The sequence below is a fragment of the Bos grunniens genome, chromosome 17, assembly GCF_055505025.1.
Source record: "Bos grunniens cultivar Pamir isolate PY7600 chromosome 17, Bosgru_T2T1.0, whole genome shotgun sequence".
Classification (NCBI taxonomy): domain Eukaryota; kingdom Metazoa; phylum Chordata; class Mammalia; order Artiodactyla; family Bovidae; genus Bos; species Bos grunniens.
The window spans coordinates 53,897,080-53,910,152 of NC_141181.1; the positions used below are offsets into that span (position 1 = coordinate 53,897,080).

At 48.7% G+C, this 13,073-nt stretch overlaps 1 protein-coding gene across 8 annotated transcripts in view; it reads right to left on the reverse strand.

Annotated features, from left to right (window-relative positions):
- Positions 1-13,073, reverse strand: part of TMEM120B (transmembrane protein 120B) — a 45,414-nt gene that overhangs the window by 10,421 nt on the left and 21,920 nt on the right. For 3 of the 8 annotated variants that reach the window (XM_086347601.1, XM_086347602.1, XM_086347604.1), the window contains 4 exons: positions 12,519-12,635; positions 9,071-9,130; positions 8,380-8,475; positions 5,185-5,274 (listed from right to left, as the gene is read on the reverse strand). In XM_086347601.1, coding sequence (XP_086203727.1) covers positions 5,185-5,274; positions 8,380-8,475; positions 9,071-9,130; positions 12,519-12,635 — 363 coding nt within the window. Of the gene's footprint in view, positions 1-4,159; positions 4,219-5,184; positions 5,275-8,379; positions 8,476-9,070; positions 9,131-12,518; positions 12,636-13,073 lie in introns of those variants that run through there. The other 5 variants (XR_015144469.1, XM_086347606.1, XM_086347607.1 and 2 more) reach the window with 4 other exon arrangements.

Genomic DNA, 13,073 nt, shown 5'->3' on the forward strand with positions numbered 1-13,073 from the left:
TTCCTAGCACTAACAGCACCTGGTAAACAGTAGGTACTCAATAAATTCTGAAATGAAAAAAGTGATGTTCAAGAAGTGCAGCTGGTATAGATGCCACCAGGACAGACTGGACAGGAGACTGACGCAGGTGCCACATGAGTTCACAGGACAGGATGGGACATCTGTCCACTTCCTGGTTCCCAATCTCCCTTCCCTGTGTCCCTGCCCTGCCTGTCAGTGTCTCTGAAGAACCTTGGTTTCTGACTGAAAAGATAACTGGCCCCATCCTTAGACCTTCATCTTGAAGAGCAACCAACACATCTCTGCAAGCCCTGGAGGCCTGGCAAGCCCCCGTTCTCTGTCCTACCTACCAAAGGTCCCCAGAGAAATACCCGCTCCCTGTCCAGGAAGGGCCGGAGCCAGACACAGGCTCTCAGCAGCAAGCCTGGCTGAGCAGCAGCTTCTAATTTCACAGTTCACTGTGCCCACAGCCCAGCGCTGACAGACGCCACCAATAAACACAGCTCAGTGGCACTGGGAGAGGCTAAAAATGTCCTCTTTCCCAGTGTGCATTCGCCAGCCCCATTGTCCGTCTGCATACCCCAGGGCTCTGAACTGGTGCTCCACACGTACCAGTGTGTGTGTGTGTATTTATGTAAGTTTTATTGTGATGTCAGTCAGATACCGTACAATCCACCCATTTAAAGTATACATGTCAGTGTACTCACAAAGTTGTGCAAACATGACCAAAGTCAGTTTTAGGACATTTGTACCGCTCCAGAAAGACACCTTCACCCTTCAGCAGTCTATCTCTAGGGTCCGTTTTGCCCCAGAAACGAAGCCTGCAGGAGCTTGTGGCCTTTTAAATGAGCAGACAGTAGGTACTCCAGGAAGGCCGGCACACTGCATAGCTGAATGTAGTAGGAACAGCATGTTCTGATATCTGGGGATTGTGCCTGGAGAGCTCCCTTCAGGACACCTTAGCGTAAGATCCAGGCACCAGTCACTAGTCAACCCCTGGCTCTCTCTGGCTTTGAGCTTCAGGTCATCTGGGCATGACTCAGGGAATGGCTTCTACACCAAGGCTCCCTCTCTCCTCTGCCACCCCACCCCTCTGTATCCTAGGAAAGGCCCTTACAAAAACCCATTCGTTCTGGGCACTGGTGGGCTGGCTTGCCAGAAAAGGCAACGTGATTTCTGATTCATTATTCATTCTATCCCGGAACTACTGCAGAGGACATCTGCTGTTTTGTCTGTCTGTTAATCACTCCCTGTTCCACTTCTCCCCTTTGTCTTTCCTTGGGGGAACTACCTCACCGCCACAGTCTGGGTGGTGGAGCGAAGATAACTGGGCACATGACCCAGAGTCAGCCAATGGAGATGCTAAATCACTCCAGCACAGTGATTGGTTCAGGGATGAGCATGTGACCTGAGTCTGGCCAATCAGAAGTCTGTCTCAAGACCCTACTGCCCCTGGACCAGTAGAGGAAAGATGCTCTTTCCTCTGGGATTGCTGATCCCTGTGGGTGCTGGTCTGGGCTGCTGGGAGCCAGGGCAGGAGGTAGCAGGAAAGGAAAAGGGAGGAGGAGGAGGCCGGTTAAATTAACATTGTTTGAGCGCTCTGGACCCCCCTGAACTATTTATATGCTCCAATAAATACCCTTTCATGTTTACTCCTATCAGGTGGTTTTCCATCATTTGCAAAATCTGGAAGGGAAGCTGACTTACTTATGGCTCTAAGCTAAGGAGCTACATCTCACATGGGAAACATCAGACACAAACCACGGGTGGCTCCATCCCATGATGCGGGCGTTCCCCTACACACCCACCTCTCAAAGCTTGCTTCCCCCCAACACACCCCTAATTCAGGTCTTGGATGCAACTGGAAACAGGATAAAAGAGGTTCAATCAGACCAAAACTGGGCAGCAAGCCTCCAGGAAGTCTATCTGGCTCAGGTTCAGCTGTCTCTCCAACACCAAGATGACCCCAACGAACTTCCTTCACTACAGAGCTTGGGTTCAGTTCATTTCTACACAGACTCTGGGGCACTCACTGGGTACCCACTGTGAGCTCCAGAGCTGGCCGTGGGACACTTCAGAGAAAGGCGGCCTTCATCCCAAACTGGACCCCTGCCTCCTCCTCACTGAGCGTTCTTGAACTGGTTTCTTAGCTATTCCCTAATAAGGGCCAAGTGTGAGGGGAAACCTCACAGGCATCTCCCGTGCCCACCCTCAGGAGAAAAATCCGCTCTGAGAAGGAGAGGCGGAGGATGGAGGCTAACTATTCAACAGACGTTGAGGACGAGTCACAAGTTTTAATCACCCAACTTTGGTCCACCTGCCATGCCTCCCTCTCCCACAAGTTGACCACAACTCCCGTAGTCATTCCAGAAAATAAGACATCCATACAGGCCCACCCCGCTCATCCCATGGTCCCCACCACCAACACATCCGAATCTGTGCCGAAGGCCAGACTGGGGAGGCAGGCCTAGGGGAGTGTGATTCCTGAAGCAACTTGACCTTCCTGAAGCATATTTGCCATGAATGGTCTTCTAAAGAACCCCTATGAGTGCTCCCAAAAGGCTCCACGTGGGACCTATCTTGGAGTCCCTCCCTACTCAGTGTCTGGTACTTAGAAGTTGCTCATGAAAGTGTAATGCGGACTTCCTGGTGGTCCAGTGGTTAGGACTCCGCACTTTCACTGCAGGGGGCACAGGTTTGATCCCTGGTCAAGGAACTAAGATCCCACATGCTGCGTGGCACAGCAAAATAAAATAAAATGTAAAATACATAAAATAAATGTGTAATAAATGGCAGGTCGGGGACAGATTGGACCACACACAAAGCTTTGCATTACCAGCTCAGTGACAGCCCTTCCTGTTGTCCCATCAGAGCACAAGCCCTAGGGAGGCCCCAGAGAAGGCCCCATTAAGGTGTCAGGCAAGTGAGGTGGCTCTGGAACCCTACTTTCCCCCTTTAGTCCTCCTCCCTGTTTTCTGGGTATGCTCCACACTTACAGGGACCTCGACTCAGACCTGTTCCCTTCTCTCAGGGAACCCCCCCACCCACAGTCTGTCATACAAGAAAAAAGGGACAAGAGTAACTCTTATTAAAGTGTTAGTGACTGTTAGAGATGTAGCATGCCCCTGAACATTTTTAATATGAGTCCATCAGGAGGAGGAAACTCCCAACACCAAGCCCAGGGGAGCATGAAGAGAATTAGTAACAAGAAAGCTTGGCCCATTGCCCTGGGCCCATTTCTCCACTATGTACTACCCTGGGTCCCCTCCAACCATGCCCCAAAGCAGGAAGATACAATCTCTAAAATTAAGGAAAACTACAAATGTTATTGATTTGGTAGGATTTTCAACTTCAGTGTTTCCCAAAGCATGGGGCATGTACCATCAAGTTTTAGATGGTATCTGAGTGTAACACTAGATGATACTGAATCATGTGGTGAGAAGTCATCAGTCCTGTTCTTTCCATTCTCCCGATTAAGTCAGGGAGACAGTCTAGGTTAAATGCCAGGACATCTTTAATTTACAAAATCCCCTGTTCTTGGGCTTCCCAGGTGGCTCAGATGGTAAAGAATCTGCCTGTAATGCAGGAGACCCAGGTTCAATCCCTGGATTGGGAAGATTCCCTGGAGAAGGGAATGGCAACCCACTCCAGTATTCTTGCCTGGAGAATGCCATGACAGAGGAGCCTGGTGGGCTGCAGTCCATGGGGTCACAAAGAGTTGGACACGACCGAGCAATTAACACATACATAAATACATACATAGAGATCTGCTCATCTCCCTTTTAACACATGTACACACAAGTAAGAGAGATAGCAAGCCTCAGGCTCAGAGCCTTCAGGAAGCAGGAATCATTGACTTCAATAAATTAGACAATGAAAATGAAATTCTATTTTTACACTATTTCCTCTTTCCTGCAATTGATGCTGGTTTTCCACGTATGGTGGTAAAATAAAAGTTTCCTTTTAAAATAAATTCACATTTATTTAATTAAAAAGAGAAACAGAAAGACGGTGGATTTAAATTGTGAAAAAACTATCATCCAGGTGATGCTGGACATGGCAAAGGATGAGCGCAGTTTGAGAAACACTGATCTTTTCTAAAGGGCTACATGCTACAGGGCTACATACCTAAGAAGAGCTGTTTTCCCCTGGTCCTTACCTCTCAGCTCTATGGTCAGGGTAAGGCCCGGCGGGGCAGGGATATGCCATGAGAGACCACTGGCAGAGAAGTGAGAAGGTAGCAAATTATTTGGGGGTTTGGCAAACACCCCAATCTTAAATACACAGCTCCTGGCCGTTCCTTACCAGCCTCCAGGAAGAAGGAAGTGGGGAGGGTCGAGAGGTTGTTACTTTTTGTTTCAGGAAAAACAGGGCCAAGAATGGTATGCAGGGGTTCAAATGGACACCCTCAAAAGGCATCAGACCTATGGGAAATGGGTCCTACAAGTGGCAAGTCGTGGGTCTTAACTCAGTCCTGACACTCTAATCTCTCTCTCGGGGACCTTCCACTTTTCTCACCAGAATCCATTCAACCTTCTGGTGACCATTCACTTTCCTCCAGGGAATCATTCCTCTCCTGACACTCAGCTTTGAGGTGCTGGTTGACAGCCCTGGGGGTGGGCACAAGGCTCACAACCAGCCAATCACAGCAGTGCAGTCTCTGGCCACAGCGACTGGCTCAGAGATAATCAGTGAGTGCCAACAGGAGCCAGTGAGACTCCTGGGAGACAGGAATGTGCCTTATTTTGCTGGGAATGCTAGAAATGAAGATGTGAGCCTGGAGCTGCTGGGTGCTCCTACCTGGAACCCGAGACCAAAAGAACACAGTAGAAGGTATGGTTGAGAGATAGAAACTGGGTCCTGATGACACTGTCTGAACGCCTGGATTAAGCCTTACCTGAACTCAGCACTAATGGACCCACTCCTTAATGTGAGAAAATAAACTTCCTATTGTGCTAAACTCATTTATTTGAGTTAGGGTTTCTTGTAAGCAAGAGACTGACCATTGCAAGTGAAGCTGCAGCAGCAGACACCGTTTTCCTCCTCCCTGGTTCTCAACAGTCATGAATACCCCCACCCCACATGGAGGAAGGGGGTGCAAGGCGAGGGTGATAGCTCTCACCTCCATGACAGATTTCCCTCTGGCTCCCCCGCACCACCCTGCAAAGCTGGGCCCCCTGTTACCTCGAGCCGTTGCTGATAAGAATGCTCTCCCGAATTGTCAGGGTGCAGTAATACCATACGAGCAGGAAGTTAAAGACTTCATCTGTCACCCTGGCATAGAGAAACAGCCCCAGGGAGGGGTACAGACATGAGAAACCAGGGACAGCTGTCCCCCCGCCCCACCTCCACCCCCGGCACACGCACAACTGAACAGCAAACCAGGACAAGGAAGTCCCCAAAGAAGGGATGGCACTTGAGTAGGGCCTTGAAAGTTCAATATACGGAAATGTGCCTTCCTGAGTGCTGGTAATAACTAAATTTGGCTGTGGAAATGGATAATTGTACCTATTATGCTCACTTACATTGTTCCATTTTTCATTTTGTAGACAATTGTAGCATAAATGCTAAGGTTGCAATACTCGGAGAGTCAAGCCTCCCTTAACTGACAGCAGACAGCAGTTGGAGGATGAATGCCACCCACTCCCTCAAGGGGGAGTAACTGCAGCCCGTCCTTTGCTGCCCCCTACTCCCCAGCAGCACTGAACTCCAGGTTCCCACAGGATAACCCTACCTGTCTCACTTCCATTCCCCTACCAGTGTTTCCTGGGATCACCTCCTGAATAAATTATTGGCACTCAAATGCTTTTCTTGGGGGATTTCTTCTGGGGAAACCCAAACAAAGACAGTATTATTTCCCATTTCTGAAATTCAAAGACGCCTGCTCCTTGGAAGAAAAGCTATGACAAACCTAGACAGTGTATTAAAAAGCAGAGACGTCACTTTGCCAACAAAAGTCCGTCTAGTCAAAGCTATGGTTTTTCCAGTAGTCATGTTCAGATGTGAGAGTTGGACCATAAAGAAGGCTGAGCACCGAAGAATTGATGCTTTTGAATTTTGGTGCTGGTGAAGACTCTTGAGAGTCCCTTGAGATCAAACCAGTCACTCCTAAAGGAAACCAACCCTGAATATTCATTGGAAGGACTGATGCTGAAACTCCAATACTTTGGCCACCTGATGTGAAGAGCTGACTCATTGGAAAACATCCTGATGCTGGGAAAGATTGAGGGCAAGAGGAGAAGGGGGTGTCAGAGGATGAGATGGTTGGATGCCATCACTGACTCAATGGACATGAGTTTGAGCAATGGAGCTGGGAAAGACTGAGGGCAAAAGGAGAAGGGGGCATCAGAGGATGAGATGGTTGGATGGCATCACTGATGCAACGGACATGAGTTTGAGCAAACTCCAGGAGATAGTAAAGGACAAGGAAGCCTGGCGTGCTGCAGTCCACAGGGTCTCAAAGGGTCGGACACGACTTAGCGACTGAACAACAACTTCCCATTTTACAGATAAGGAAACTGAGGTTCAGAGATGTGCTGCCCATCCAGCTCCCCGCTCTCGGCCTTTTTTAAGCCATTGAAGGTGTAGTCAGCTAAACAGTGTTCCCCCCTGCTCAAATTCAAATCCATCCAGAACCTCAGAATATAACTTGATTTGGAAACAGGGTCTTTGTAAATATAATTAGTGAAGATGAGGAGATAATGGGTTAGGGTCTCCCTATAAGAAGACCAGGAGAGAGATACAGGGCCGCAGGGCAGAGGGCCATAACGACAGACTAGAGTGAAACAGCCTTAAGCCAAGGGAATGCCAAGGATGGCCAGCCACTACCAGCAGCTGGGAGAGGCAAGGAAGGCTCCTCCTCTAGTCTTTAGAGTGAGTGTGGTCCTGCCAACCATGATTCCAACCTTGATTTCAGATTTCTGGCCTCCACAACTATGAGAAAATACACTTCTGTTGTTCTAAGCCACCCAGCTTGTGGTGCCTTGTTACGACAGCCCCAGGGAATGAATACAGAAAGGGATGGGAGACACGGTGATGCCAGGCCCTCAGTGAGCCTCAGCACTCAACCGCACACCACAGGTTTGTCCTCTGAGGGCCCCAGAAGTCCGAGCACCAGGAAATCTGGTTGCACGTCAAGAACTTCTGCCCCCTTTCTGGGGGCACGTGAGTGGGTATGACTGACATGAGCACCCTCTGCCCTCCAGGGAAGCTGCCCTGGCCCACGGCAGCAGGCAGGCACGGGCTCAGGGCCTGAAAGAACCTTTGTTTGGACACTCAAGTGGGCAGCCCAGCAACTGGACTCCCAGCCAAGCTCCTGCCAGGAAATAAACCCTTGACACGTGGGCCAAATGCCCAAGCCACACTTGGCTGCCTCCCCTCAGGGCAGGAAACCCGGGGCCAGAGCAGGGGGAAACAAAACCCCCTGGGGGATCGTGGCTTTGGCTCACCTCCCTTGTCCCACTCAAATGGAGCAGCTGACCCTCTCGACCGTGCCACTGGGTGTCAGGCGCTGGGCACAGCCACGTGCAGTGTTAATGCACTCAGCTGTCACAACCACCCAGTGAGGCAGGGTCTGGTGTCACCCTCATTTTACAGCGAGGGAGACTGAGGCACCCAGAGGCAACCTGCCCATCTGACAGCCAGTAGGTCTCGAAGGCAGGATTCAAACCCAAGAAGTCTGTGGTCTATCTCTTTTTCTTTCCTTCCTTCCTTCCTCTTTTTTGCTCCCCATCCTACCCGCTACCACCTTTATTTCTGTAACTGAGATACAATTCACATACCATAAAATTCACCCTTTTCAAGGATACAAGCCAGTGTGTTTTCAGTATATTCACTGAGTTGTGCATCCATCATCACTATCTAATTCCAGAACATTCTCACCACTCCAAAAAAAAAAAAAAAAATCCTGTGGCCCTTAGCAGTCACTCCCTATTTGCCTCCTCACCACCCCCTGGCAACCACTGATCTGTTTTCTGTCTCTAGAGTCTGCCTGTTCTGGACATTTTATATGAATGGGAGCACACAGTGAGTGGCCTTCTGCCTCTGGGCTCTTTGACTCAGCACCATGTTTTCAGGCTTCATCCATGTTATAGCACGTGTCAGTACTTCAGTTCTTTTTGTGGCCAAATAATATTCCATTGTATGGATGGACCACACTGGGCTCTTTCTTAACTACTACGTTATAAGGCCTCTTTAGCAACCATTCAGTAGATATTTGTTGGATGGCTGTAAGGCAGACAGAACTAATTCCTGTAAGAAATGGTCATTCTCTACCCTATACCTTATCACACCAAACGAGGAGATGCAACAGAAACCCTGGATCCTTCTCTGATGGCCCTCCTCCCTCACCCCTGCACACACACCAACACACCCCATCACCTGTAGTGAAGGAAAAATCGACATGCCACAGCACCCAGGAGCAGGATGATGGTCAGGTAGAGCTTGAACTTCTCATACTCATCCTTGTAGGCAAATCTGTAGTGACAGACACCCCCAGGAAAGGTCACATCACTATAATCCATCACCCCACCGGATCCCTGGCCTGCTAGATCAAACTAAGGGAGAGATTTCGAATTAATGGTGATGATCGATAGGGAAAGAGGGCCAGTGTGCAAAGCTTCCTTTGTCCCTGGACTCCTGGGTTTAAGGTTTTGAGCCCGTGATGGGCAGGGAGCTGAGATAGGGTCTCCTCCTCAACTACCTACAGTAGTGGAAAAGCCACAGCTCCATTTTCCCTGGAAATGGGTTACATTTGGGGTAGCCAGGACTGCCTACGTCCCAGGAGGAATGTGTGTGATAAGGCATGGAATGCGACAGGGGGCCCATTTCTCATGGGAAGCTGGCAGTCCAGTCCACACCACATACTGACTCTGTGAAGGAAGGAAGGAAACCTCCCCCAGGTGGTCTACATACTAAGGAAGAGACTGTCGGAAAGACCAAAAGCCAGCGTCCCAGCTGTGAACATTTTTTTTTTAATGCAAAAACTAGCTTGGTCCCATCTCTCTTGAGCTGAAAGAGCAAAATGCCAGGATTCCATAAAGTCAGGTGGAGGGGTGCCTGGGATACTCACTTGGCCTGGTTGCTAAGAAGGGTCACATTCACATTACCGAGAACCAGATTCAAGTAGAGCCTGAAAGGAAAGACCTGTGAGGGCCACCGCACCAACAACCCCAGGAGTGGGCCCCAGCCAAAAATATGCAAACTTAATAAGCATGGCAAGGGCTTCCCAGGTGGCCCAGTGGTCAAGAACCCGATGTCAATACAGGAAATGTGGGCTCAATCCCTGGGTCAGGAAGATCCCCTGGAAGAGGCAATGGCCATCTACTCCAGTATTCTTGCCTGGGAAATCCCATGGACAGAGGAGCGTGTTGGGCTACAGAGTCAGACATGACTGAGTGACTGAGCACGCACGCACGCACAATAAGCATGGCACTGAGCACCAGATATTAGAAAACGAGGTGCTAAGCTCAACGGTAAAGTTCTCACATCATATGAGAATGAAAATGATTAACTAGAGAACATGGCAACTGTCAGGACTGTCATGATTAACCCATCTCTCCCCATTTTAGCTGGCTTACAACCATGTTTCCCAGCCTCCCTTGCAGCTAAATATTTTTAAAAAATAAAATAAAAAATAAGCATACAGCTTAGTGGTGATTATTTTGTACTGTACAGAAATATCAAATTGCTATGTCTACCTCATCTAAAAAATAAATAAAATAATGTGAGCTCATAAAAAATGTTTACATTAAAAACAAATTATAGAATTTAATGGTTTCAAGTATATTTACAACGGTGTGCAAACATCAGTGTCACCTAATCCCAGAACATGAAATTTCAACACCCCAAGAAGAAAGTCCTTACCCACTAGCATTCACTCCTTCAGCCCCTGGCAACCACTAATCTACTTTCTGTTTCTGTGGATTTGTCTATTCTTGACATTTTATGTAAACAGGCTCCTGTGATATGTGGCCTTTTATGTCTGGCTTCCTTGTTGTGAACGTTCAGCACTCATTTCCACTGAGTGTATATACACCCAGGAGTGGAATTTCTGGGTTGTATGGTATGTATGTGTTTGGCTTCACGAGGAAATGGCAAACATTTTTGTAAAAAGGGATCTGATTGCCCTCCACAGCCTGACTCTTTCCTGCTTGCTGAGAATGCAATGGCGTGACCCAGCGTTGGCCATGCAGATGAGAATAACTCCTAAAGAAGTGGTGAGTAGTAAGTAAGCAGCAAGGACCAAGTTCCTAGGTGACCTTAGGAGCCCAACATTCTTGGCCCACTCACCTCTGAACTGTTGTGTGTGAGAGACAAAAGCCTCGCATGTTTGAGCCACTGTGCCATGATGCTTCTGTTACAACAGCCTGTACTCTAACATGTTATGTACATGCATGCTCAGTCACATCCGACTCTTTGCAACCCCATGGACTGTAGCCCCCCAAGGCTTCTCTGCCCGTGGGGTTTCCCAGGCAAGAATACTGGAGTAGGGAGCCATTTCCTTTTCCAGGGGATCCTTCCAACCCAGTGTCTCCTGCTGGTCCTGCACTGGCAGGATTCTTTACCACTGAGCAGGTGGATTCTTTACCACTGAGCCACCTGGGAAGCCCCTAACATGCTAATTAACAAAGGTGAAAATAAAGGGTTAGGAGATCTCAGGGGAAGACAAGTTAATTCCACAGAGGGAGAGAGGGGTTTAGAAAGACTTCACTGAGGTAGTAACATGTGAACTGGGCTTTGAAGGATACACAGAAGTTTGAGAGGAGAAAAGGGAACAGAAAAGCCTTCTTCCAGCTATGGGCAAAATCTAGGTAGATTTCCAGTCTTGTGCATCTAGAGCAGAGGTGTCAGAAAACCATCTATTTTTCTCACCTAGCATATAGTCCCTACCTCCTGGAAGGGCAGTATAATTTCCCTTCAGAGAATCACCTTTCCCCCTAGGCTCTAGGGCAAGGCACATGACCCAGGTTCCCCCAGTCAAAGCGGTGCAACCTCCTGATTGGGTCAATCATGATCATGGAACACAATCTAGGCCAATGAGAATCAATAAGAGGACTTTTCCCAGAACTCCTACAGAACAAAGAGGCTTTCTGTACTGGATTTGCTAAGCAGGTAGAAAGCAAACCCAGAGCTGCTGGGGCCAGCTTGTGGAGGAAGCCTGCCTGAGAATAAAATTCACACACTGCAAAACAGAGTAAAAAAAAATAAATAAATAGGGACACAGTTTAACAGTATCCAGTCCTACCTACAGAGAAGGCAATGGCAACCCACTCCAGTACTCTTGCCTGGAAAATCCCATGGACAGAGGAGCCTGGCAGGCTGCTGTCTATGGGGTCGCATAAAGTCAGACACGACTGAGCGACTTCACTTTCACTTTTCATTTTTCATGCATTAGAGAAGGAAATGGCAACCCACTCCAGTGTTCTTGCCTGGAGAATCCCAGGAAGGGCAGAGCCTGTTGGGCTGCTGTCTATGGGGTCGCACAGAGTCGGCCACGACTGAAGCGACTTAGCAGCAGCAGCAGCAGCAGCAGTCCTACCTAGAGCTACACCTGGACTTTTTAGTTAAATGTGTCAATAAATGCCCTATTATTAATTAAGCAACTTTGAGTTGGGTTTTCTGTTATTTGTATTCCAAGGATTCCTAACTAATGTAAGCTGGACAGAGGACTAGGGAGACTGGAGCTGGGAGAGTGAATCTGACTTTAAAAGAAGGTCACGCTGTTTCATTCTGTAGAAAGTTATCACCACCCAAAGCATGGAGTTTTTAACCAAACACAGCCAAAAAGGAGAAGACAAAAGGAAGGCCTCTGGTAGAAGGCTCTGACTCAGGGCTGGGTCAAACCAGGAAGAAAGTCAGGGTGCTTCCTGGGACATGCATTTAGCCACCCACATCAAGTCATGATACAATGCTATAAGGATCCCTCTTTACAAGGTGGCAGAGATGTCACTTGAGGAAGGAGATGGGACTTCTCTGAAGGAGGAAAACGGAAAGAACACAAACATTAGAGTCAGAATGTCCAGTGTTCACATCCTGGTTCAGCCTAACCCAGTCTGAGCCCCCTGGGCAAGATACTTCCTAAAGCCACTTCTCTGAACCTTTAGAACAGAGATTCCTGGATCTCACTCACCGGGTTGTAGAGGGTGAAATGACTGACGTCAAGAGAGCCCCCCTGCACAATGCCAGGCATACAGGGGCCCTCAATGGATGTTTGTTCTCTTGAAAGAACACGTTTCCTCCTGACCCCAGGTGACATCAGGCAGATGGCAGAGGCTGGGAACCAGATCCTTTGTCTGGTTCCTTGAAAAAGCCCTTCCAGGAATGTTACTGCTACACGGAGGGGCTGAGGTCCCCTCCTGGGTTCATGGAGGGTCATGTAAGGAAGCTTCCTTCTCTTCCCTGCCCTTGTTTCCTCCTCAACCCCCAGCAGGGAGGTCAGAGGCATGCAGACCAGGTGCTCCAGGCCTGGGCATCTGCACACGGTGTTGGGAGTGTGAGGGCAGGTCCCCAGCGCCTACCCATTCTTCTTGGGCAAGTAGGCCTCCATGTCAAAGAAGACATTCTGCCGCTCCTTGATGTTGGCGCCCATCTGCTGAACGAGCTCCGCCTCCTCCCGACTGGCATGGCGCTTGTACCTGAGGCCAGAGGTGTGGGGGGTGAGACAAGCGTTATACAGACTGGATAAAGAAACCAGAAGCTCTAGGCACTGTCCCCCATCTTTCCATCTCAATGCTTCTGGCAACCTCAGCTCTCCAGCTGTACTCTCTGGGTTTGATGCCTTGGGAAACGTCCTTTAACCAACCTCTCTGCTTTCTTTTCCATACCTCAAAAACAGGGATAACATCAGACCTACCTTGCAAACGATATCATTGTAAGGACACAGTAAGTAAATGCAGTGTAAACATTTAGAATACTTGACACATAGTACCAGCTCCAGGGATATTGGCCGGCAATACCACCCTCTACGCTATTCTATAGGAATAACCTTAAGGTTACGAGAGTGCAGACAGGAAGAGTTTTGAAAGTATTAGCAGTCAACCAACCAAGGTCTGATTGTTGTTCTTTGGTGAGAT